General features: G+C 42.4%; 1 protein-coding gene across 2 annotated transcripts in view; it reads left to right on the top strand.

Annotated features, from left to right (window-relative positions):
• The window catches only part of KAT2B (lysine acetyltransferase 2B), a 124,548-nt gene that overhangs the window by 30,239 nt on the left and 67,315 nt on the right, over positions 1-26,994 (top strand). For both annotated transcript variants that reach the window (XR_016232845.1, XM_051858848.3), the window contains exons 3-4: positions 21,313-21,458; positions 25,696-25,788. Coding sequence is in view for 1 of the 2 variants with exons in the window: in XM_051858848.3 (XP_051714808.2) it covers positions 21,313-21,458; positions 25,696-25,788 (239 nt within the window). In the remaining variant the exon portion in view is untranslated. The remainder of the gene's footprint in view (positions 1-21,312; positions 21,459-25,695; positions 25,789-26,994) is intronic.

Consider the following 26,994-nt stretch of genomic DNA (forward strand, 5'->3'; position numbering starts at 1 on the left):
CATAAAGGATCCTGGAGTATTATTCTACTTTTCTGCCTGCAGTTACCCAGTCTCCCTGAAAGTGTGTAAGTCCAGTTTACCATCTAGTACCACAAGGGCGTGGCACTGGGTAGAGCGTTCTTTCCACCTGACAATTTGGAAGTGGGAGGCTTCTTTTGCCATCATCATTTTCTCCAGAGTTTTCTGCTGATATTATATGGTGCAGCATCAGTCGTCAAGATTAGTGTGTTGTTAGGTTGAGTCTGGAGTTTCATTTTATACCTAGCAGGAGTGTATTTCAATACTGATAGAGCAAAACAGTAGCACGAGTTTCCCAGGAAGTCACTGCACTGGAGTAACTTTCTAAAACAGGAAATACTTTTAGAGAGCACTGATCACCCAAAAGAAGTAAACACATTGATAAAACATCATTGGGTTGTAATGAATAATCTAGGCTCTGATTTTTGAAGCAGTCAGTACTAAAGAGAGATTCCAGAAATTTCAGAACTGTCTTTGTTTATTGTGTACCTGTCTTCACAGTTAATCTATGAGAAGGGAGTGAATACCACTTAGAATTGCCCTAGGCAATATGATGCAATAAAATGCTGGTATCAAGAAATCCTTAAGCTCTGGGCTTGAACTATATTAGGCATTGATTGGGAAATCCTATTATCCTACATCAATTAACATTTTAAAACAAAATCTTCTTTCTTAGCTGAACAGATTGTCTTCAGAGCATGTAACAACACATGAATTCCCCAAGGCACAAAAAAATGTTTCACAAGAAAGAGTTTGCTTTTGTATTTCTTAACAAACTTTGCAAATAAATGCCTTTATTTGCCAATACATAATCCAGGAAAAGTAAATGTCCTTGACCTGGCAAATCCATGCCAGAAATTTAACCTATGTATACATCAAGATATGCCCTTAAATTAAACTAAAAGGACAGTTACTGTAACCTTTTGTGATATTAAGAAACAACGTAAAGATCCAAATGTAGCAGATAATTGGTTGAATTATGAAAGCTAAAAACAAATCCAATGTGACCATATTGAAAAAAAAAAAAAGATGTTTTCCAGTGGGGAAACATTCTTAAATTATTAACAAAGAATTGGTCTTAAAGCAGTTTATTTGGAGGCTTTATAGTTTAGCACTAAATTGTAGGATCACCCAGCTTAATTTCAAACCCTAGTGCTAAAATCAGTAGCTATGTGTAGGGCAACATTACTTAATCTGCCTGAATCTCAGTTTTTTCTGTTTTGAAATAATATTATCGGGGAGTTGAGGAATTCTCTGAGTCACAAAAGAATTTGAGGACGAAACAAAGATAAAAGTTAGCTGACAAATAAGATTTATCAGCAGAGTGAAAGTACACTCAGAGGGAATGGGAGCATCCCTTTGTATTATCTGAAAGGACAGCGTTTGCTGCTGTGGACAGAGTGTTACAAGAAAGGGGAGGGATTTCCAGGAATTTGGTGACTGCTCATTTTCTAATCTCCTAGGAAATCTTGGAAGTGTCATGTCATAAGGTACATAATGGCAGTAGGAGTGTCAATCATGGTAAATAATATTCTAATAGGCTTTAGGTCATCTCAGGATGCAGTCGGCAACCATGTTGGGTTTTTCAGCTGGTACCAGGTCTGGGCTGTGGTTTTGCTGCAATACTGATTTTGGGTTGCCGGCCACGGGAGAAGTTTTGGAGGCGATACCAAGGCAAGGTGTGGTGACACATTTCCTCTGGCTGTTTCCATCCCTGCCTTCTTACCTATAAAAACAGTATCTATTTTATAGAATCATTGTGAGAAATAAATGAGAAATCACATGTAAACATTTTAAAATGGTTCCTGGCCATAGATATATTATGATGCGTTTTTAGCAGTAATATTATGATTCAAAGTTCTTTCATTTCAAACAGCTTTAAACTTTGTCTTATTTAAATAGGAAAATAGTGTTTATAAGAAGGGTACAAGTATCTCCTTGAAGCTGAAAACAATGGGAAAACAGGTTTTCTGTTCCTTGAGTCTCAGCTGCAGAAATTCCTGGGCCTGCTGTCCAGATTGCTGGCACCGAATGATTCAGCCCAAAGTTGCCTCTTTCTCTGAGTCTGTGCAGGGTTTGGATCCCAAGTGGAGAGGATCTGATTGGCGCAAGCTTGCGTGTGTTGGGCCCCGAGTTTCGTTCTGTGAAAACACAGATCCCCAGGTGATGGATTCTGACTCAGGAGTCATGCACTCATGCTTCATGGGATTAATTCCATTTTATTAGTTTGGAAAAAGTCATAAAAGAAAGAGCAGGCCTCCTCTTTCTCTACCCTCACTCGACATAGAATAACTGACTAGGTTCTCCAGTTCTCCAGCCTTCTAAATGCCACATGATATCCTGTTGAGTCCATTCCATTCTGTACCCGGCATCAGATCCTGCAGTTTGAGGGCCCGCTGCCTCCCAGAATGCCCCCTCTTCAGAGGCCAGAGAAGTTCCAGTCTGACACCTGTGCATCTGACCCGTTGTCTGTAAGAAGTTCCGTGAACACTATTCGTGTTTTTTTTTTTTTTTCTTTTTTTTTCTTTTCTTTTTTTTTTTTTTTTGACAGGCAGAGTGGACAGTGAGAGAGAGAGACAGAGAGAAAGGTCTTCCTTTGCCGTTGGTTCACCCTCCAATGGCCGCCGCGGCAGGCGCGCTGCGGCCGGCGCACCGCGCTGATCCGATGGCAGGAGCCAGGAGCCAGGTGCTTTTCCTGGTCTCCCATGGGGTGCAGGGCCCAAGCACCTGGGCCATCCTCCACTGCACTCCCTAGCCACAGCAGAGGGCTGGCCTGGAAGAGGGGCAACCGGGACAGAATCCGGCGCCCCGACCGGGACTAGAACCCGGTGTGCCGGCGCCGCTAGGCGGAGGATTAGCCTAGTGAGCCGCGGCGCCGGCCTATTCGTGGTTTTGACAGTTCTCTTGGTGGCGCACAGAACTCAGGGAAGCACTTAAATTTGCTGGTTTATGGGAAAAGACATTATTTAAAAAGATTTATTTATTTATTTATTTGAGAGTCAGAGTTACAGAGAGAGAAGGAGAGGCAGAGAGAGGTCTTCTATCCGCTGGCTCACTCCCCAGATGACTCCAATGGCCGGAGCTGCGCCTATCCGAAGCCAGTAGCCAGGAGCTACCTCTGGGTCTTCCCATGGGGGTGCAGGGGCCCAAGGACTTGGGCCATCTTCTACTGCTTTCTCAGGCCATAGCAGAGAGCTGGATTGGAAGTGAAGCAGCCAGAACTGGAACTGGCACCCATATGAGATGCTGGCAATGCAGGCGGCAGCTTTACCCACTACGCCACAGCGGCCCCAGGGAAAGAACATTATAAAGGATATAGATGATGGTGAGATGAGGGGATGTGTAGGGCAAGGTATGGAGGTCAGGGCCGGGAGCATACCTCCAGGCACATCTATGTATTCAGCAGCCTGGAAGCTCATCAAACACATCCTTGAAGAATTTTATGGAGTTTAATCTCCACAGTTCCTGTCCACTACTAACTGCCACCTTCCCAGGAGGCTGGAGGAGGGGGTGGAATAGTCCAATCCTTTAATCCTCTCATCACTTAGTCTTTCTAGGACCAGCCTCCTCCTGGGCTATCTCAGAGCCCCACCTTACTCACCTCATTAGTGATTCAAAGGGTCTTCTTAGCCGGCCCCGCGGCTCACTAGGCTAATCCTTCGCCTTGCAGCGCCGGCACACCGGGTTCTAGTCCCGGTCGGGGCGCCAGATTCTGTCCCGGTTGCCCCTCTTCCAGGCCAGCTCTCTGCTGTGACCCGGGAGTGCAGTGGAGGATGGTCCAAGTCCTTGGGCCCTGCACCCCATGGGAGACCAGGATAAGCACCTGGCTCCTGCCATCGGATCAGCGTGGTGCGCTGGCTGCAGCGCGCCAGCCGTGGTGGCCATTGGAGGGTGAACCAACGGCAAAGGAAGACCTTTCTCTCTGTCTCTCTCTCTCTCACTGTCCACTCTGCCAGTCAAAAAAAATTTTTTTTTTTTTTACAAAGGGTCTTCTTGTGAACAACAAAGGCACTTCTATCACAAGGTATGAGGCTTTTAGGATCTCCATGACTGGAACTAGGGAAAAGACCAAATATATTATAGTCAAACATATATTTTAGTATACAAGAATAGAGATAAGGTCTAGGGGCAAGTGCTGTAGCACAACGAGTTAAGCTGCCTCCTGCACACTGGCCCTAGTTCCTGTCCCAGCTGCTCCAGTTCTGGTCCAGCTCCCTGCTAATGGCTTGGGAAAAGCAGCCAAAGAAGGCCCCGGTACTTGGGCCCCTGCTACTCCCCTAGGAGACCTGGATGAAGCTCCTGGCTTCAGTCTGACCCGGCTCTGGCCATTGTGGCCACCTAGGGAGGGAACCAGTGGAGGGAAGATCTCTCTCTCTCTCTGTGTCTCTCCCTCTCTCTATAAGTCTGACTTTCAGATAAATAAATAAATCTTTAAAAAAGCAGAAAGGGTCTAGAAGGATGTATGTTGAGTTGCTAACTGATTATTTTTCACAGCAATGACGTTATAGGTGTTTTAAAAATATTGTCCCCCTTTTCTTCCTCTGTTCATTTCTGTTTTCTTACAATTGAAATATCTGCCATTTTTTTCTTTTTTGCTTTTAAAAATTTATGCATTTATTTAAAAGGCAGAGTGACAGAGGAGAGACAAAGAGAGAAATCATCCACTGGTTCATGCCACAAATGGCTGCAACAGCCAGGGCTGCTCCAGGCTGAAGCCAGGAACCTGGAACTCCATCCAGGTCCCCAACACGGGTCCCCCACTTACTTGGGCCATCATCTGTTGCCTCCCAGGTACATGAGCAGGAAGCTGGATTGGAAGCAGAGGTGGGATTTCATTCCATGCATTCTATTATAGCATGTGGGGATCCCAAGTGACAGTTTAATCTGCTGTGCCGCAATGCCCACCCCTCATTTTTCATATTGATTGCATATTGAAATTATATTTTGGATATGTTGGATTAATTAAATTTATTAGAATGTATATAACCTAGTTTTTTTAGAATATTTCTACTAAAAAACTTTAAATTTGTAGGGCTCACATTACATTTCTAATTGAGTAGTGCTAGCTTAGAATATTATAGTCCATTGTGAAATTATTTGATCAAATTCCATTGACAAGAATTTGATAAGAGTTTCTTGCAAGCCCATCATTTAGCCTGACATGTCTTCCTATTTTAATATTAATAAAAGTTTTTTTTTTTTTTTTTTTTATTTTGGGACTGCTGATGTAGGTAGCAGTCTGACTCTATGACCAAAAAAGAAGGAAACAAACCTTTGGGATCACAACACAAATGGAATTTCTGTTGTTAGTTTGGGATTGAACTGTGCCACAGCATATACTCATGAAATTTGACTAATATTGTTAGAAATGAGCAGGCTCTGTAAAATGGTTAACATAATGTTTATTTAGGGCATAATATGATTGACCTAGACCCAGGAGACACAAACTCAGTGACATTTAATGAGCCTTGGTAAGGGTTGTAATGCTCAAATTCTAGTCAGAACTTGTGTATTCCATGACAGCAAGCTTTCTTTTATCATTACGTAGTGAATGTACATTGGCTTGGCCCCAGAAGGTAGGCTTCTGGTGGGCAGGGGTGAACTCCCAGAAGAGATCACTTTCTTTAGAACTTGGTTGGTTACAGCCGTTGTTAGAGACAGGGAGCATCTCTGGAAAGAATGCTACTTATTAATTTTAGGGACACTTCTGGGAATAGATAAGGAATGTACAGATAAAGAGCAAAGCATTGTACAAGCCTTGCTCCAGATGTCTAAAGTGAAACAGACCCTGTGTGCCTATCACTCGAGTCCTGTCGACCTAGGAGATAAGAGTAATAACTCAGTCTGGAGCCTTCTTAGACAAGTCTCAGTTGGTATTTCTCTTGAATGTTTGAAGGCTTTTTAATTTTTTTTTAAAGATTTATTTATTTGAAAGTCAGAGTTACACAGTGAGAGAAGGAGAGGCAGAGAGAGAGGTCTTCCATCCACTGGTTCACTCCCCAGTTGGCTGCAACGGCCAGAGCTGTGCTGATCTGAAGCCAGGAGCCAGGAGCTTCTTCCGGGTCTCCCACACAGGCACAGGGGCCCAAGTACTTGGGCCATCTTCTACTGTTTTCCCAGGCCATAGCAAAGAGCTGGATTGGAAGTGGAGCAGCTGGGACTTGAACCGGTGCCCATATGGGATGCTGGCACTACAGATGGGTGCCTTCACCACTAAGCCACAGCGGCAGCCCCCATTGTTAATTCTCATAGTATAACACATGAAGAACAGAGATCCTACATGGGGAGCAAGTACACAGTGACTTCTGTTGTTGATTTAACAATTGACACTCTTGTTTATGATGTCAGTGATCACCCAAGGCTCTTGTCATGAGCTGCCAAGGCTATGGAAGCCTCTTGAGTTCACAGACTCAGACCTTATTTAGACAGGGCCATAATCAAAGTGGAAGTTCTCTCCTCCCTTCAGAGAAAGGTACCTCCTTCTTTGATGGCCTGTTCTTTCCATTGGGATCTCACTCACAGAGATCTTTCATGTAGGTCATTTTTTGCCACAGTGTCTTGGCTTTCCAGGTCTGAAGTGCTCTCATAGGCTTTTTATCAGACGCCCCACTCCTGATCCATCTCCTTGCTAATGTGCTTGGGAAAGCAGAAGATGGCTCAAGTACTTGGACCCTAGCCACCCTTGTAGGAGACTCAGATGGAGTTACAGGCTGCTGACTTCAGCCTGCCCCAGCCCCAGCCATGTGGCCATGTGCAGAGTGAACCAGTGAATAGATATCTTTCTCTCTTTTTGTCTTCCTTTCTTTCTGTCACTCTGACTTTCAACAAATATAATAAGTCTTAAAAAAGTTACTTAGGCACATTATTGAGTCAAACACATTTCCTTTGTTTCGCCTACATTTACCTAGACTTAACATTCAATTACTTTCCTCAAATGTATGGGTTCCCTGCCTGCTGACTAACGAACCCAGTCATGCTTCATGAATCAAGTCCATTGGGGAGAGAAAGGCTTTATTAATTTCTGAGAGTAAGATGGCAGGAGAAATATGCCTCACATCTGCCTGTGCAATTGGGAGGTGGAGGGAAGCTTTACAGATGAAGTAGGAGAAAACTAGTATGAAGAAATGCCTCGCAGGGCAAATAAGTGATTGAAGGGGCTTGGAATCAGGCCAGCATGGTAAGATGGACTTTTAATTCTGAATTTCCAATTTTTTTGGAAGATTTATTCATTTATTTGAAGGGCAGAGTTACAGAGAGGCAGAGGCAGAGAGAGAGAGGTCTTTATCCGCTGGTTTACTCCATAGATGGCTGCAATGGCTGGAGCTGTGCTGATCCAAAGCCAGGAGCCAGGAGCTTCTTCCAGGTCTCCCACATGGGTGCAGGGGCCAAAGGACTTAGGCCATCTTCCACTGCTTTCCCAGGCCATAGCAGAGAGCTGGATCAAAAGTGGAGCAGCCAGGACTCTAACTGGTGCTCATATGGGATGCCGGCACTGCAGACAGTGGCTTTACCCACCAGGCCACAGCACCAGCCCTGTGAATTTCTATTTTTGAGGGATTCCTTCCTTCTGAAAGGGCTCCCGTATACTCAAGCTCCAGTGTTACTCAGGTTTCCTTGGCTCTGTTAGCTAGATTTTTCTTCTTTTGTGCATGCCTAGGAGTTGTGACATGAAATTCTCTGCTTGGGATTCCCTGTGCACATGCATGGTCCTGTCCTAAACAATAGGGATGCTTGAAAAATATGATTAGGCCCATTGTTTAAGCATAAAATTGGGAGACATTCAGGAAAAGAATTGGAAAGCATAACAAGGGGAAACCCGGTAAAAAGGAAGTTCAGTGTCAACTTCTATTGCAGGACTGCGCCTCAGTTCTCATTTACACATGTACTGTAGCAGCTGATTCAAGTCAGCTATTCCCCTTGGCTCTGGGTATCCCTTGTTGGCTAATGCAGCCTTTTCAGAGCTGTCAGGAGCTGTGAGTCTGGGACAAAGGAGTTGATGTGATAACATTGGCTCTATTTGATTTTAGTTAACCCGGCTCCCTCTGTCTTGTAGATTCTCCCTCAAGATGCATCCCTGAAACACTTCCTCAATGTAATCCGTTCCTTTTTTCCCTTGGTCATATCTACGGCAGCTCCTGGAATTCCCATCTGCATTGTTGCACATCTGGCTTGCCCAGAAAGTTGTGATTGAATATGATTAACCCCTATGAGCTTCCCATTGTCCTCAGAGTGAGCGTGCTGGACCATTCAGACCCCTGCACCTTCTAGACATTTCCCCAATCACTTAGCGTTGAATTTTGGCCATCAGGCTGGTCTGTGTTCTCTGAAACATCTCTAAACTTCCTCCCACCCCTGTGTTTGATCTGGAGGCCTATTCTACCTGCAGTGCCTTTTCTTTATTTTTTCCCAAGGACTCGTGCTTATCCTCCAAGGTTTGACTACTCGAGGGTTTTGGAGAGAGAATATAGCTTTCTTGCAGCTTTATTGCAATGTTCCTTCTCATGTGACTATAATTATATACCCTTGTTGGTTTTCTGTACTGAACTGTGATTAAAGCTGACTTTTTCTCTAGTTTGCTATATATTTAGTTCCTGGAGCATAATTGGGTTTATTCCTTCATTGATAAATATTTGATGGAGTCCGTAATCCTAAAAAGAGGACTAGTTACATTTATTTGGGGAGGAGCTTTCATAATGTGTAATCTGCACTCTCTGCCTCTGGCCACGTGTGGCTACCCAGCACCTGAATCGTGGCTGGTTTGAGTTGCAGTGTGCTGCGAGTATAAAGTGCAGCTTTGAAGACTTATCATGACAAAAGAATGTACATTTTTTTAGTTTTGTTTATTTATTTGAAAGAGTTGGGAAGAGGGAGAGACAAGAGAGATCTTTGTCTGCCAGTGACTCCCCAAATGGCTGCAACATCCAGGACTGGGCAAAGCTGAAACCAGGATCTGGGAGCTTCTTCCAGGCTTCCTGTGTGGCTGACAGAGTCCCAAGGTCTTGGGCCATCCTCCACTGCAACCCCAGCCCTAAGAATGTGTGTATTAGTCATCTTTTACATGGAGTACATCTTTAACTTATAATACCTTGCTATAAGTTTAAGTAAATTAATCCCACCTACTTCTTTTACCTTTTTAATGTGGCTACTGGAATATTTAAATTTATGTATGTGATTTGAGTTAAATTTCTATTGGACAACACTCATCTAATCAGCTCTTACTCTTAGACTCAAGATTCTGGAAGATGAAACCAGCTTTAAATGATAAGCCTTTTGCACATTAGTCAATCCAACAGATTCCATTGCACTCATTAATTTTACCTCCTCTTGCCTCAACCCCAAATTCCCATGAATAAAAAAGGCATTTGAATAACAGAAATCTTACAGAGGCTGTGATGTTTACTTCCAGTCTAAAGGTGCAGGGACATGTTAGCTGCCTGCTCAGCTGCTGCCCATGCACACGGCAGGGCATGTGAGGACTCGCACAAGAAGTGCAGGCCAGTGATATACGGAGCCAGAGCTTAGCGAGGGTCACAGCACTTGGTGACAGTGTGCTTCCTGTTCCGAGTGAGGAACAGCTGCAGCGTGATCCTTGGCAGCAGGCGCAAGGCAGCCTGCCCTGTGGCACCCTGTGGGTCTGACACAGCACTGAGGTACACCCCTGCTGCAGAGAGGGAAAAGACAACGCCTCCAGTCTGACTTGCACCTCCCCTGCTTCCTCTTGCCCATCGCACAGTGGAGATTGGGTCTGGCTCCACAGCAGGAAATAGCTTTTCCTCACAAGTCAAGGGTTGGCCAGTCTTGGGTGATTATATCAATGCTTTGTAACGGGCTCTTGTTTGAAATAAAAGCAACATCCTTTATATTTGATTATCAGATTCAGATGGGAAAAGCATTTTTTAAAAACTTTTTTCATAATTTACATCTTACATAGAAACCATGAGAAGAGCAATGAAGAATATTTCAACATCCTTTCCCCATGTTTACTTATTGGTATTTCTCCTATTTGCTTTGTCTTTTGCATATATATATATATATATATATATGCCATATATACAAGATTGTATGGATATACTTGTTTTTCCTGAACCATATGAGAATAAGTGGCATATATATCATAGCCCTTCCTCCTAAATATTTCAATACAAAAGCATATTTCCTAAAAACTAGGATATTCTCTTATATAACCTCAGTTCATTGACTAACTTCAGTAAATTTAACACTAATGTAATTCTTGTATCTTATCTATTGTGTGTGTTCTAATTTTGTCGGTTGGCCCAAAGATATTCTGCACGTTGTATTTTCCTGCCCATTAAGCATTCAGACTAGAATCACATATGTATTCAGCTGTCACATCTCTTTAGGCTTCTTTAATCTGGAACAGTTCCTCAGGCTTTTTCTCTTTTGTCTTTTGTGATGTTGACATTTTCATAGCAGAATGTTTTAAATTTTCAAAACAGGGGATGAGCGTACTGGCACAGTGGGTTAAGCTGCTGCTTGAGATGCCACATTCCATATGAGAGTGCCTGTTTGAGTCCTGGTTTCTCCACTTTCAAGCCAGTTTCCTGCTAATGTGCCTGGGAAAGCAGCAGATAATGGCCCAAGTATTTGCGTCCCTGCCATCCAAATGTGAGACCCAAATGGGGTTCTAGGTTCTTGGCTTTGGCTTGGCCCAGCTCTGGCTGTTTCCAGTATTTGGGGAGTAAACCAACAGATGGAAGAGCCCTCTCTCTGTCTCTCTCTCTCTCAGTTTCTGGCACTCTACCTTTCAAATAAATAAATAAATACATGAATAAATAAATAAAACTTTAAAATAATTTTAAAAACAGACTTGTTAAAGAGCTAGGGAAAAATTTATTTTTGTTATCTGCTATTTTGTTTCCTACATTTTATGCAGGAAAAACCTTTGCAAGCAAGACTTTAAAGGAACGTCAACTATATATTTGATTTTCTAAAAAAAAAAAATTCTAAACAGTTCAACCAAACCAACCAAACAAAAACGCCAGCAAAAGCCACCAACATTTGCAGTGTAGATGACAGAGTAAGTTTGTACATAAGGTTTTTCAAGGCTGTAAGAAAAAGATTAACATCCTAAAAAAGCAAGCAAAGGAACTCAGTAGGCAGTACTAAGGAATACGAATATGAATGGCCATTTCTGTGAAAAACAAACAAATCCCAGGGATTCCATTGTTTGGAAATCAAGAATAAGGGACCCTCATGTTAATTTCCAAAGGATTAAGTTTCTGAGACTGTCTCCAGTGCAGACAAGAATATAGTGAAAGAGGTGTTGCTTCTTACTGCTGATTCGCTGTACATTGATGCAAACCTTATAGGGGGTTATATTAGGACACATAAGGCAGAATTTTAAATAACAGTGACTTTGTGTCATGACTTGTATGGCAGATTACCTGCTGTATATAAGTGCTGTGGTTTGCTGGTTTTATTTTATGCCTCAGGTTTTATTTCAATCATGAGCCAAACAAGTTTTATATATTACATTTGGTTGTTATCTTGCTTAAGTATCTTTTTTTTTAAAAAAAAAAAAAAAGATTTATTTATTGGAAAGTCAGTGTTAGAGAGAGAGAGAGAGGTCTTCCATTGATGGGTCACTCCGCAGTGGCCGCGATGGCTGGAGCTGCGCCAATCCAAAGCCAGGAGCTTCCTCTGGAGCTCCCATGCAGATGCAGGGGCCCAAACACTTGAGCCGTCTTCCTTCTGCTGCTTTCCCAGGCCATAGCAGAGAGCTGGATCAGAAGTGGAGCAGCCGGGTCTCAAACTGGCGCCATTATGGGATGCTGGCACTGTAGGCAACGGCTTTACCCACTATGCCACGGCGCTGGTCCTTTATGCCTCAGTTTTAATAAAATACTCCCAGGCTTGCAAATCATAGAGGCCTATCATTTTAAGAAAGCATATATTCATATCATTGAAGGGAAGCAATTTGCCTCAAAAAAGTCTTCTTTAGAAAACATTAAGAATTTTTTCTAATAATGAGTGGCCTTTTTTATTTGTTTGAGTTGATTTTCAGTACAGTAAATAATTCAGCTTTGCAGTTACAGTTAGTTACCCCTAGACATTGGCATGGGTCAGTGTTGATTATGGGCCCCTGAGTTAAGTCCAGAAATAGATTAAACAAATCTCAGATCAGTAGCTGCAAGGAGGCAGGAGCAGTTTGTGGATTTGGTACAGGTGGGGTAGTTTGAGGACAGTGGTGTTTTAGTAAGATGTCCCTGGTGGCAAGAGCAGTCTCTCCTCTCATTACTGTAGACTGGAGATCCTGAAGATTACAGGTAGGACAGAGAAAAGCAGTGACTAAGGAGAGTGTGTGCGGTGGCTGATAGTCAACGGGAACAGATGTTGGAGGATGAGTGCTGCACTCTGTGACAGAAGGAAGGCTACACGAGGGAGCTGCCTCCTTGCGGAGGGCCGTGAGGAGTTTCGTCTCGGAGCCCAGCCAGCTGCGATGGTGCTGTACCTGCGCTGTTGGCGTGGGAGGCTCTAAGATGGGTGCGGGTGTGATTGGAGTTTGCGATGAGGTTGCTGATGATGTGGATTTGGGGAGAAAAAAAGCTGAGAGAGCTACCTGAGTCAGGTGAGAACAGAAAGGGAGCCTTGGGCACAAGGAGTCTGTAATGGGGCTCCTAGGAGAGGCTGTGTGTGCATTGGAGAGTCTTAAGAACTGGATCACCTCGTGCTTACACCGCGTAGCCGGAATCCTGCTTGCGAGGCGTTTTACCTGGGGTTGCTGTAAAAGCAGACGGTGCCCTTGACTTGGACCCAATCTTCCCCCACCTCATACAACATCCTCCTGCTGCTCTTCCACCACAGACCCACCTTTCCTTCTTTCTCCAGAAGAGATGACCCTCTGCTTCAAAAGAAAAAAAAAAAAAAGCATCCTGTGGAGACTTTTCCTTCCTCCTTTCTGGGAAATTCTTGCTGCTTCATGTACTGTCCTCCATTTCCGCTTCCCACTCCTCCCTACTTTGGGTTTCACGCTGAGATTTGAGATGATGATTTCAGTATGGGCAAAGTCAGAAGGAAGGGAGCCTCTTCAGCTTTTTAATGTTTGTGTGTGTAGTTCCCACTTCAAAATATGCAGGAGGAAGGTTCCACACAATAGTTTTCAAGCTGGAACCCTCACGAGGGCAGGGCAAGATGGCAGCTTCCACCTCTGTTCCCACCAGAGCAGCTTTCTCTGAGTAAGGATTCATTTGGGTAAAGTGTTTCCATGCATACAGAAAGTGAGCCACTGGTTTTAAAAATAACTCCTGTCTGTACTTTTATGAGTTTAACTCAATGTGTGTTAGCTCCTTAATTGAAGGCTTACATATTGTGAAGAATCTGGAAGAATCTACATTATATTCTATGCTGATTGTATTCATAGCTTATTACTAGAAAGAGATTAAAACTTCACACACAGGGGCCTGGCATTGTGGCACAGCAGGTTAAGCCAACACTTCCAATGCCAGCATATCATATATGAGCACAGGTTCAAGTCCTGGCTGCTTCACTTCACTCCAGCTCCCTGCTAATGCACCTGGGAAAGCAGTGAAACTTGGCCCAAGTGGTTGGGGCCTGCCATCCACAAGAGAGAGCTGGATGGAGTTTCTGGTTCCTGACTTCTGGCTTTGGTCTGGCCTAGGCTAGGTCGTTATGACCGTTTAGGGAGTGAACTAGTCGAAGGAAGATAGATCTCTCCCTCATTCTCCCCTCCCCTGTCATCCTAACTTTCAAATAAACAAATCTGTTTAAAAAACCTATTTATGTAAAAACTGATATCAAAATTTTGACCTGGTTTTCTCCAGAATGAGGCCTGTCTCCCAGTGGGTTTAAACTGACCTCAAGGAGAATTCTGCATAGTCTTAAGAAAAAAAAAAATGACCTGGCAAGCATTCTCTCTAAAATGAAGTCTGATTTCAGGTATCTTAGAAAATGATGAAGCCACTTTTAAAGTAATAGATTCTATAGCCAAATATAAAGTAATAGATTTGGAATTTTTTTTTTAGTTTCTACATACATATATATTTCTATGATATAAATTATTTATATTCTTAGAAACAAGTTAATCACTCTCTCCTTTTGTATTTGATTATGTCCTTTTTTCTACTCATTTTGGGTTTAGTTTGTTCTTTTTCTAGTTCCTTTTGGTATAAAATAAAATTATTTACTTTTTTTTTTTTTAAATTGTATGAGTATTTTTATTCAGAACCTGTATCTCCAAGACTGGTAGAAACAAAATACAAACAACTTGTTATTTTTTAAAATAAGATTCATTTTTATTTATTTGAAAGTCAGAGTTACACCGAGAGAGGAGAGGAAGAGAGAAAGAAGTCTTCAATCTGATGGTTCACTCCCCAATTGGCTGCAATGGCCGGAGCTGTGCTGATCAGAAGCCAGGAGCCAAGAACTTCTTCTGGGTCTCCCACGTGGGTGTAGGGGCCAAAGGACTTGGGCCATCTTCTACTGCTATCCCAGGCATAGCAGAGAGCTGGAGCAGAAGTGGAGCAGCCGGGACTAGAACTGGCACCCATAAGGGATACTGGGGCTTCAGGCCAGGGTGTTAACCCACTGTGCCACTGCACCACAGCGCTGGCCCCCAAACAACTTGTTATTAACATAATAGCTGAAGTTGTTAACTGCAAGAATACTGTAAAAAGAAGTATTACCAAATGTCACTTTGCTATCTCTCCCTTCCTTCCTTCTTAAATATTTATTAATTTATTGAAAAGTAAAGTGATATATATATATATATATATATGATACAGAGAGAGAGAGAGAGATCTATCTTCCATCTGCTGGTTCACTACTCAGATGCCCAGGCTGGGCCATGCTGAAGCCAGGAGCAAGGAACTTTATCCATGTTTCCTACAGGGTGGCAGGAAGTCAAATACTTGAACCATTATTCATTGCTTCTTAGGTGCATTAGCAGGGAGCTGAATCAGAAGGGGAGTAGCCAGGACTTGAACTGGTGCTCTGATTAGGATGCAGACATCTTTTTTTTTTTTTTTTTTTTTTTTTGACAGGCAGAGTGGACAGTGAGAGAGAGAGACAGAGAGAAAGGTCTTCCTTTTGCCGTTGGATCACCCTCCAATGGCCGCCGCTGCAGCCGGCGCACCGCGCTGATCCGATGGCAGGAGCCAGGATTCAGGTGCTTTTCCTGGTCTCCCATGGGGTGCAGGGCCCAAGCACCTGGGCCATCCTCCACTGCACTCCCTGGCCATAGCAGAGAGCTGGCCTGGAAGAGGGGCAACCGGGACAGAATCCGGCGCCCCAACCGGGACTAGAACCCGGTGTGCCGGCGCCGCAAGGTGGAGGATTAGCCTATTGAGCCACGGCGCCGGCTAGGATGCAGACATCTTAATCCACTGCATCAGATTGCCCGCTTCTCTTTTTCTAATCTAGGCATTTATTGTTACCACCTTCCTTCTTAGAACTATTTTTTCTGCATCCTATAAGTATTGGTGTGTTTTATTTCCACTTTTGTTTATTTTAAGATATGTTTCCTTTTTTTAAGATTTATTTTATATACTTTAAAGGCAGAGTTACAGAGAGAAAGGGAGAGACAGAAAGAGAGAGAGAGAGAAAGGGAGAGACAGAAGGAGGTGGGGGGGAGCGTCTTTCATCCACTGGTTTACTCCCTAAATGGTCCCAATGACCAGGCTGAAACCAGGAGCCAGGAGCTTCTTCTAGGTCTCCCACATGGGTGCAGGGGCCCAAGCACTTGGGCCATCTTCTACTGCTTTCCTAGGTACATTATCAGGGAGCTGGATCAGAAGTGGAGCATCTGGGAATCAAACTGGCACCCATATGGGATGCCAGAGCTGCAGGTGATGGTTTAACCCACTACACCACAGCGCTGGCTATCTTAAGATATTTTTCAAATTTCCATTTTGATTTCTTATTTCTGGTTGTTCAGGAGCTTGCTATCAAATTTCCACATATTTGTTAATTTCCTAAAGTTCCTCTGTTACTGATTTCCAGTTTCATACCATGTGGTCAGAAAACACAGTTGGTATGATTTTAGTCTTTTTGAATTTGTTAAGTTTTTTTAAAATTTTTTGTTTGTTTTAAATCTTTCTGACACATGGCAGTTGTACATGTTTATCATGTTTATGGGATATGATAATTGAATACATTGTGTATACTTACTTATTTTAAAATAAAAAGAACTCTTTGTATAGGTGATGGAATCCAAAGACAAGGATGCTGTGTCTCGCAGGCAGTTACTGGAAACAGGGGCAGGAGCTCCAGAGCTCTCTGGTCCCTGTGTCCTCAGCTTCAGTCTGTAGCTTCCTTCCTGTCCCCTTTCCCACTTGCTCTTCACGGGCGTCCCCTGCTCAACACACAACAGCTCAGTCACTGTCTCTCAATGACACCTTTGAATTTCCCAGGGGAGATTCTCATTGGACCAGCTTAGGTCAGAGGTCAACCCTTGATCCATCAACTCTGGCCAGTCTTAGAGTCACAAAGCTCCAGGTTCCCCCAAGTCCCCCCCTGAGGGTGGGGCAGCAGTTCGGAGAGCGTTGGGAGAGCCCCAGGTACCCCAGAAAGTATCCACTATCAGTGGTTTGGAGAGGTCCTTCTGAATCTCACAGTACACTTTCCTCCTATAGCCTGGGGCTCCTCAGCCCGAGGGATGACTTGAGTAGAGATGAGAAAATGAATGGGAGCACGCTTGCTGCGGTGGGGTGATGCAGGTCCTTTCTGTAATTCCCATCGCTGGGGTTCAGGAAGCCCATGGATTATGGTGATTTTGCCACCAGCAGCTTGAGGCTGGGAGTCTTCCTTGGGAACTAGCATGAACACCTCACCCTCTGATGAAACCTGTGTTCTAGACTAGGATGACTTATTCTCCAAAAACTTCGTAAGCACTTGAGAAGAATGTTTTTCCACTGTTGGATGGAATGTTCTGTATGTCTGTTAGGTCTGTTATAAAGTATAGTTCAAGTCCAATGTTTCCCTATTGATTATCTGTCAAGATATTTCTGTCAAGATGATTGTTGAATGTATGACATATATATATATATTACTGTATTATGGTCTATCTCTCACTTCTGCTCTATGGATATATTTTTTAAATATTTGTTTATTTGAAAGGCAGAGTTACAGGGAAAGAGAGAGAGGACGAGATATAGAGAGATTTTCTATCTGCTGGTTCAATCTCCAAATGGCTGTAGCAGCCAGGGTTAGGCCAGGCTGAAGTGGGTACAGGGCCCAAGTACTTGGGCCATCCTCTGCTGTTTCCCGAGACACATTAGCTGGCACTGGATTAGCAGTGAGCAACTGGGACATGAACTGGAGCCCATATGGGATGCCGGCATTGCAGGGGGTGCCTTTGCCTGCTACTCCACAAGGCCCGCCCCTGAAGACACTTTTGAAAGCAGTGATAACAGCCATTTAGTCCATCCCTTAAAGAATTGAGAGTCCTAGGAATGTGGTTAATGGAATCTTTTTTAATGTATATATTAGCTGCTGAAAAATGGGTCTTCTTTAAGATTTTTTTTAATATTAGGAATCAAAAAGAAACCAAAAAGAGTCGAGTTGCTACTGTAAGATGGGTGCCGTCCATATGGGTCCCATAGAAACTCTAGCAGAATTGCCCTTGTTGACGAGAGGAGTGAGCAGGAGCATTTTGTTGTGAAGAATGACTCTTTTGAAGCTTTTCCAGACATCTTTCTGCTACAGCTCTGGATAACGTTCTCAAAGCACTCTTCTCACAAACAGATGTTGCGGCTCTTTGGCCCTCCGGAAGGTCGTCAGGCAAATTACCTTGAACATTCCAAAGAGCTGTTGCCGTGGTCTTTGCTTATGACCAGTTTACTTCTGCCTTGACTGAACCATTTCCACCTCTTGGTAGCCATTGCTGTACATGTGCTTTGTATTCAGGATTGTACTGGGAAAGCCGTGTTTCATTTCCTCTTAAATTAGTGAAGAATTGCTCCAAGATCCTGATCCTACTTGTTTATAGTTCCCATTGAAAGCTTTTCTGTCATTTGCAGCTGATCTGAGAATGACAGTTTTGGTAACAAAGAGCAAGAAAAAAATTTTTTTTCACTTTACTTTTTCTGTCAGAACTGTGTGTGCTGAGCCAGTTGGAATGTCTATGGTGTTGGCTGTGGTTTCTGTTGTTAATCAGTGGTCCTCTTCAGTGACGGTGTGAACAAAAGCTTTTCCTCTAAACTGAAGTGGCCTTGGGCTTCATCTTCAACAATGCCTCATCCCTTCTTAAAATGAATTATCTGTTTGTAAACTGCTGATGTACTTAGAGCATTGTCCCTATGAACTTTATGTAAAGCATCAGTGATTTCACCATTCATCCACCCAAGCTTCACCATAGATCTGATGTTTGGTCTTGTTTCAATTCTAGCAGAACTCATGTTGCTTTGATAGGGCGCTATTTAAATTTATGTTTTACCTTTTCTAATTCCTCAAGTGAGACTCTGCTTACTCACATTATATCAAGTTAGTATGACTTCATTTTGATGCAAAAAGTTTTTGAATCCATGTGCAAATTTTTCATAATGTACATTTTCAATGAACTTTTTGAAGATGCATTTTATATTTTGTATTATTATATCCTCTTGTTGAATTGATTCATTTGTCTTATATAGTATTCTTTGTCTCTTTTTGGAGTTTTCAAGATAAGGCATATTTTGTCTCATATAAATATAACTACCTCTGATCCTTAATAACATTTGGAAGCCCCTTTTTGCCTCTTGATACTTAGTTCTTAACATTCTAAAATGCCTTTGTTTACCTGTCTTAGGTTGAGTTCCAAAGTAGCAGAGTGACACAGGGATTTGCGTGCAAGTAGTTTATATGGATTCAAAGTAGGGGAATAGAAAAGTGAGACAAGAAGAAAAAGATAGTATGGTGCAGTGGGTTAAGCTGCTGCCTAAGATGCTGGCATCCCATAAGAGTCTGGTTCAAGTCCTGGTGGCTCCATTTCTGATCCATCTCCCTGCTAATGTGCCTAGGAAAGCAGCAGAGGATGACATGGGTATTTGTGCCCCAACTAACCATGTGGAGACCCAGATGGAGTTTCAGGCTTCTGGCTTCGTCCTGGACCAACCCTGACCTTCCATGTCACCTGGGGAGTGAACGAGAGATTCTCCATCCACTGATTCACTCCCCAGCTGGCTGCAATGGCCAGCACTGCACCAGGCCAAAACCAGGAGCCAGGAGCTTCATTCAGGTCTCCTATGTGGGTGGCAGAATTCCAGACTTCCAAACATGGGCCATCTTCCACTGCTTTCCCAGGGCATTAGCAGGGAGCTGGGTGAGAAGTGAAGCAGCCAGTAAATGAACCAGCAGCCATATGGGATGCTGGCATTACAGGCAGCAGCTTTACTGCTATGTTACAACGCAGGTCTAATGAATGAATAAATTTTTTTTTAACAAAACAGAAGGAAAAGGTAGCAGATAAAGGGTGAGTTACTAAGACAGTGCCCTCCTCACCCCACAGTGGGCAACTGGTACTTAATTCTGTTGAAGAATAACTGGGACCCAGTATAGAACACTTACCTCAGTAAGCTAAATTGTTTATCCACTATTTTTTTTATACTTGGTAGAGGGCTGCTCTTGAGGGCAGATAGGAGCAGAGTAAGTTACAGTGACAGGAGAAGTCCTTAGGTAGGGAAATGGAGCTGCTGGTCCTTGGAAGCGAGAGGGATTACACATGGGTGCTGCAGCATCCTCTGTCTTAGGCTTCTGAGTGAGCATTATGGGTTTATGACAAGTGCACCATGACTTCTGGAGAAGACCCATGCCCAACATCGAGCAGCTATTCTTCAATAAACTTCTAGTTCCATCTCCCTTTAAAAAGATGAGGAGAATCCCATTACTGTCTACTTATTTTAGTCTGTCTTTCAAAGTCACTTCAAGTACTTCTATGTCCAGCATTTTTTTAAAAAAGATTTTTGTTTATTTATTTGAGAGAGTTATAGACGGACAGTGAAAGAGAGAGAAAGAGTTTCTGTTTGCTTGCTCACTCCCCTGATGGCTTCAACAGCCAGGAGCTGGGCCATTCTGAAGCCAGGAGCCTGGAGCTTCTTCCTGGTCTTCCACGTGGGTGCAGGGGCCCAAGCACTTGGGCCATCTTCGACTGCTTTCCCAGGCTATAGCAGAGAGCTGGATCGGAAAAGGAGCAGTGATAATATGAACCAACACCCATGTGGGATGTTGGCGCCGCAAGTGGAGGCTTAGCCTACTGTGCCGCAGTGCCGGGCCCCTATGTCCAGCATTTTTAATTCAGCACAGTCAACTACACCGAAGAGGATCACTCTTATGCAGCAAGCCTTGGTGACTCGTGCTGAGGATAACAGAAATAAATATTTATTCTCAATCCAGGGGAGCTCCTAGTATACTGGGTGATTAATTATTGGCTGTCTCACCTAGAAATTCCTTTTCACAGATGAAACAGCTTAAAGTCAATCAGTTAACAAAAATCGTTTTTAAGTCCTTTAGAATTTGGTTTAAGCATACTTCACTTTCAGGCTGTCAGGGTAACTTGTTGGTGAGTGGTATTTGATGAAACAGTATTTAATCTATCTGAGCCTCAGTTTCTGCAACTGTAAAGTGGGATTACTAATACCCAGTTCATGAAACTGAGGATTAAATGAGATAACCTTGAAAGATGGGGCTGCAATGGGGAGTAGAAATGACAGGTGGATGAATGAGGAGAGGATATTGGATAGATCACTAAAATTATAGTAAGACAGCAGAACAAAAGGAGAAAAAGCAGGTATGTTCTTGGGAGATGTTGAATTTCAAGCTAAAATAGGCCTTTGCCCTTTGCCCTTTGCCACAGGGGCCGTGAGGTTTTAGTGCATCGTAGAGAGGCTAGGGTGTAAAGGGACTTCAGGGTAGGGCTGTACACTATTACAAAGTTTTTGTTTGACATAGAACTAAACCTTTAGCGAACTTGACTTTCTGAACCACAAACCTACAAATCATAGATCCATACCTAGGACCACAGAGGCAGAGAACTTGTTTCTATGGGAACATAAGAACTGAGTCTATGGTGAGTAGGCTTGCTGCTCCAAGTTCCGATTCTTACAATATGCCTTTTCTGAACTGGTTAGCTGCTGACCCCTCTTTAATGCCGGATGGAGAGGGTGAGCCTCAACAACACAGCAGTCTCTTAACTATAAGCAGATCTTGTGAGAAGGCTTCAGGGGCTCAGCAAGTTCTTTGTGTTTGCAGTGCAACCTGCTGGATTGGTGGGAATTAAAATGGGGAACGTCTGTGCTTTCCACTTGACTTCTTACATATGTTCTTTTGATCTTTTCTCTTAAGCTGCTCATGTTTCCCACCTGGAGAATGTGTCAGAGGAAGAAATGAACAGACTCCTGGGAATAGTGTTGGATGTGGAGTATCTCTTTACTTGTGTCCACAAGGAGGAAGATGCAGATACCAAGCAAGTTTACTTCTACCTATTTAAGGTGAGATTTTAACATTTTAAAAGGTTTTTCTTTTTTCTGTCGTTGTCCAATATCTTCGTTCTCTGTATGCTGGGTCGTGTCAGTGAGAGGTCTAGACTCACGGATTTTACCCCTGGGATTGCTGAAGCACACGTTTCTTCAGGGTGGGGGCTCTAAAATGAGCACACGCATCACTTTCCTTGAAAGCCTTCACACTTCCAGCGAAGTTGAATGTATTTTCTTTATGTAATGGAAAATTTGGTTGGTGTTATAGGCAAAACAATTTCTAGTTCAGAGAAGGCTCTGAAACAAGATCCAAAATATAATTTTAATTTCAGGAAGCAGTCGATGGTAAGCTTTATTACAGCACTCATGTCATGATTTACTGGTCTCTGCATAAATCTGCAATCTATATCATTTTTCTAGTTAAAAAAAACTGAATCTTTTCTTGCTGATTGTATTCTGAAGCATTTTGATGTTTTTGCATAGCTGAAGTAAATTTCTATAAACACACTTTTTTTAAAAGTTTGAAATACTTGCTCAAATATTAATAAAATGGGTATAATTTATGGTAAAGTTATTCATGAGGTAGATCTTTGGGCTCTGGGCTCTATACTTAACTAGACTTTTAGTTTTAATTTGTATTTACCCTTCTTCTGACTCCCAGAAGCATCAGATAAACCCCTGCCAAGATTGTAAGAGCCAACAGTTTGTTTCCTTGATATTTTATTGGATATTATAATCTATATTCTAAATATTTGCAAAAATCATGTGCAGTTACATCCTTCAGAAAAAGTGCTAGAAAATTAATTCCTGCTTTCTGCAAACATGAATATCTTTTTTAAAAGTTATTTATTTGAAAGGCAGAAAGAGAGAGGGAGAGAGGGGAAGAGAGAGTATGAGAGATTTTCCATCTGTTGGTTCATTCCCCAAAGGGCCACAATGGTTGGAGCTGGGCCAGATGAAACTCGGGAGCCAAGAACTCCATCCAGGTCTCACACATGGGTTCAGGGACCCAAGTTCTTGGGCCTTCTTCCACTGCCTCACCTGGGATGCCAGCATGGCAGGCAGTGGCTTAACCCACTGTGCCACAACATATGTCCCAAAGTTGAATATCTTGATTTACATATGCTTATAGATTTCTTTCACCCAGTAGATATTTATTGCATACCTACCCTGCATGGCACTGATCTAGGCATGAGGGATAGAGAACACAGCAAAGTCTGCAAAATCTTTTTCTTCATGGAGTTTATATTGCAGTAGAAAAGGGAGGCAGTCAACAAGGGAAGAGCCAGCACACAGCTCCGCGCCAGATGAGCTTGATGTGGTATTGGAACAGCAAGGAGATGTGGTTGGATCCCAGTGAACAAGGGGGAAGGGGATGCGCCTCTGAGTCCTGTTTCTCTGCTTCAAGAGGAAGAATCAAGGCTTTGCAAATCTGTTTGGTGATTATTGCTACCAGAACTGCCTCTTCATGGTTCCACATCAGCCACATTCAGGTCACATCCATTGCCTTCCAATAGTATCGGTCTCCTTAAGTTCTGATGACTCTGGAATAACCACTGTAAGAGGGAAATTGGCGATGAGAATGGATAGAAAAATCTTCAGGTTGCCAAAAATAGATTCGTAAAAGAGACGCCAGAGAGAATAGTAAAGAAAAAAACCTTGCTCTTGAGGGCATTGTACATTACGTAGTATTGTGTAACTCATACACAATGTTAAAAAACCAAACAACCCTCAGAGCTGAGCACCAGGAAAAGTTGACCCCTTTTCAGAGGTACTGTGCTTCATGTTTAAATGACAGGAAAAGCTGAAATTGCCGTTCCTTTTGCCTTGGCTGCTAGCTGTCTCAGTGCAAATTTCATGCCCTATACCTATAGCTTTTTTTTTTCTTTATTTGAACTTGTTGATCCATAAGTTTCTCTTTTCCCTTCTTGTTATCAGTTTTAGTCTTCTGTACTGATGAGTTTTTTCAGATGGGTAGGACACAAGGAATGGGAGGAAGAATTATATATGTTTATATATTTTTGAATTTGGGGTATTATTAGGGATATTCATTAAAAAGGTGAGAGAGGGAAAGAATATGAAAATGAACAATTGAATTCCTTGCAGTTGTCAGCAGGCACTAGACTGCTCCGGGTGACAACTTGTTGACATGGCTGTGAGGCCTGAGTCATCCACGTTGAACCCTGGCAGGTTTGTACTATTTAGAGCTTCTTTGGAAAAAGATCTTAGTTGAAAAAAAAAAAAAAAAAAAAGATCTGCATGACTGCTGCTATTATTTGCCTTGGAACGGAGCTCCCTGGCAGCTCCCCACACCCTGTTGGAAGTGAAGGTGGTGTCAAGGTTTCCATCTTGTCAGCCTCCTCTTGTTTTAGGACCAGCCAGACAGGCCAGAGAAGTTTGCTTTGCTTTCAAGTACATTCTCCCTCCCTCCCTCCCTCCCTCCCTCCTTCCCTCCTTCCCTCCTTCCTCCTTCCCTCCTTTCCTCCTTTCCTCTCTTATTTACTTCCTTCTAAATAACAGTGCAAATATATTTGCTTGTGGAAACACAGTCCAAAATATTTAGCATTCCACATCCCCCTCACTGCCACCCCAAATCATTCTTTGAGCAAATGAGTTATAAATGAACTATCCCTTAGCTTTTGAAAGGCAGGTCCTGTGTTTCATATGTGTCAGAAATTAAAATGTGGTGTATATTTTGCTAGTATTTTACAAAAGCTTCGATCTTAGATATTGGGTATGAACCCAGTGGAAAGTTGCTTCCTAAAGCTGCTGTAGAACCTTAGTGCCTACAACTATGGCTCTGGAGTGGGACCACCTGGATCTAAAATCTGGGTCCATTTTTGACTAAATGTAACCTTTGGCAAGTTATTCTCTTTTGGTTTTCTTATCTATAAAGTACAGGTAAGAGCAACACCTTCTTTAAAAGGATGTTGGGAGTATTAAATGAGATAATAGAGTATCTGGCAAAAATGGGGATGCAGATGCTTGCTGCTGTTAATAAGAACTTTGTGTGCCTACCTATCCCAACTCCATCATTTTGTGGGTGAAGAAGCTGAGGTTGAACATCTCCCCAACTCATCAGTTAACCTCCAAATGCAAGCTAACAGTGCGCTAGGTTACCAAATGGTCTTATTTTAACTATAGCCAAAACATAGGCAACCAGAATTATTGTTATTAAAGATTTTACATTTGATTTTTATATATATCCTTAGAAACATACATAATGATTCATATTTATTGCAAATTTATTTTAGCAAATTTGGGCATAATGTATTGAAAGGCTTAACAAACGCTTCTTCCTCGTAATTTATATTGGCACCCTGAGAAGGATTTGAGGTCCCTGTAAGACACATCTCCAACCTCGAGAGTTTATTCATTTCTACTAACTCCTCAGAGTGATTGCTGTGTTCTGTTTCTACTGAAAAGGCAGTAAGTGGAAAAAAGAAAAGGAACAATGTAACTTAAATAAATAAACGTGTGACCATTTTGTAACCGACCCACATGTAAAGGTTGTAAGATTCTGAAATTAAAGAATTTCAACATCCAGATTTATTCTCAGCTTAGTCTTTTTGTGAGTTCCCTTTTCTCTCTGATATTTGCTCTTTGAAGGCTTTAAATTCCAGTGGCAGGAATTAAGAGCAGTGTTTTTGTTTTGTGGGCATAGAGATGCCAGAACACTTGGCCTGTGTTCTATGGACAGAGGGGAAATGAAAAAAGACCGCAACAGTGAGCGTTGCCAATTGGGAGCCCTGCAGATTTCCTTCCCAAAGAGCCAGACACCTCCTCTCCCAGCCTCATTTGTGCAGAATGGAACTCAGTCTTTCAAGTGCTTCTAAGTAAGACCCTGCTGGGCTTCAGCACACCTGCGGTGCCCTAGATGGGCGTGTGCAAACTGTAGCGCTGCACATACACACACCAGGCCTCTGGGTGGGTGGGAAGCCGGAAACTGGGGAGAGGGGGAAAGTGAGTGGGCTAGCAAGGGACTGGCTACCACTCCTACTTGCTCACGGGTGCCCAGAGCAAGAAAGTGTCTCATTCCTTATAACGCATGTTATGGACTCGAAGGCAGATTTGGGTTACCTGACAGTTATCTGTTTTATTGATTTAAGGAATTGTTATGTAGAATTAATAGAATATTATTATTAATTATTATTATTATTATTCCCTGTGTGTTGGGGGGGGGGGGTCAGAGGATGAAGGGAGATACCAGAAAGACATCAAGGTTTTTTTTTATTTAATGTTTTCTTTACAGCTCCTGAGAAAGTCTATTTTACAAAGAGGAAAGCCTGTGGTTGAAGGCTCCTTGGAGAAGAAACCCCCATTTGAAAAGCCTAGTATTGAGCAGGTAAAAAGATAATGAAAAGAAACGCTTTTTTTTTTTTTTATTGGTTTAAGGCTGATGAAACCTTTTAATCTCTCTCATTTCTGCACATTCTCTGTCCTCAGAGATGTTCATTAAGTCTGTAGAAATCGTCTTGGGCCCTTTGGATCAGACGTGCATGCCTACTTTAAGGAATAGGCTAGTTTTCTTCTTTTAGGGTTGTTGTGTACTCAGAATTCACTGTATGTTTAGAGAAAACCTGTAGTTGGTAAGAACGTGTGAAATGTGTTTTTTCTTGTTGTTGCTGTTTTAAAATTAAGTCTTTGTCCTTTTGTTTGGCACTGCCTGAAAAAGCCTATTGACGTGAGGGAATTCAGTAGCAATGTGAAAAACATTCTAAGTCAAGCAAAAAGAGCAAAAAAGAAATGAGATTTTGTAACCAGAAATCTACTTCCTGCTACATTATGATTCCTGGAAAGGAGCCGTTTTATTCAGGGAATCTGTCCAAATGTATGGACTTGTTCCTATTAGCCATTGTCAGTATCTCTCATTATCATCACTTTTTAGCCTTTCATTGTTTGGCTAAATAACTGTCAAATACTTTGGACAGAATTTCTTGATGAGAGTGACTATAGATGATACAACACCAGAGTTCTCAATAAGAAATGCATTTTTATCTGTCAATTTTCTGTAGAATAAATTTTATTTTGCCTCCAAACTGTATTAAATAAGAATTCATTGTTCTTTTATTTGAAATTAGATGATATGAGAGTGATCTATGGAAAGGTTAAATAATTTACAGCTCTTTTTTTAAAAAAAAAAACCACATGATTTTGAATAATTCTATTTCTTGGTAAGCTTTGCTGAAACCAGTGTTTAAATTTTAGTGGTGTAGTTATATGGAAGGCATGATAGCAACCTTTGATTAAAATTTTTGTAATGTAAAAATGAGAACGACATTATATGTGAGCTACTGTGCAGATAGTGCAGCAGGAATTATTTTCAGTGCCTGAATTTGATTTTCTCTTTAAAGCTTGAGGATTGCAACAGGCCACAGATTCACAACTCACAGTCTCTCTGTCTTGTCACTTTCCACCACAGTGATCTGAGGCAAGATTCCCTCTGGGCATTGCTGTTTTCTCTTAGGGAAAATGAAGAGATTTTTATGAATAGAGAAGTGTCTGTTCTTTTGCTAATAACCACCAATGGTGCAGGCTGTGTGGGTGTTCA

The sequence above is a fragment of the Oryctolagus cuniculus genome, chromosome 4 (assembly GCF_051225735.1).
Source record: "Oryctolagus cuniculus isolate XC-2025 breed Fujian yellow rabbit chromosome 4, ASM5122573v1, whole genome shotgun sequence".
Taxonomy (NCBI): domain Eukaryota; kingdom Metazoa; phylum Chordata; class Mammalia; order Lagomorpha; family Leporidae; genus Oryctolagus; species Oryctolagus cuniculus.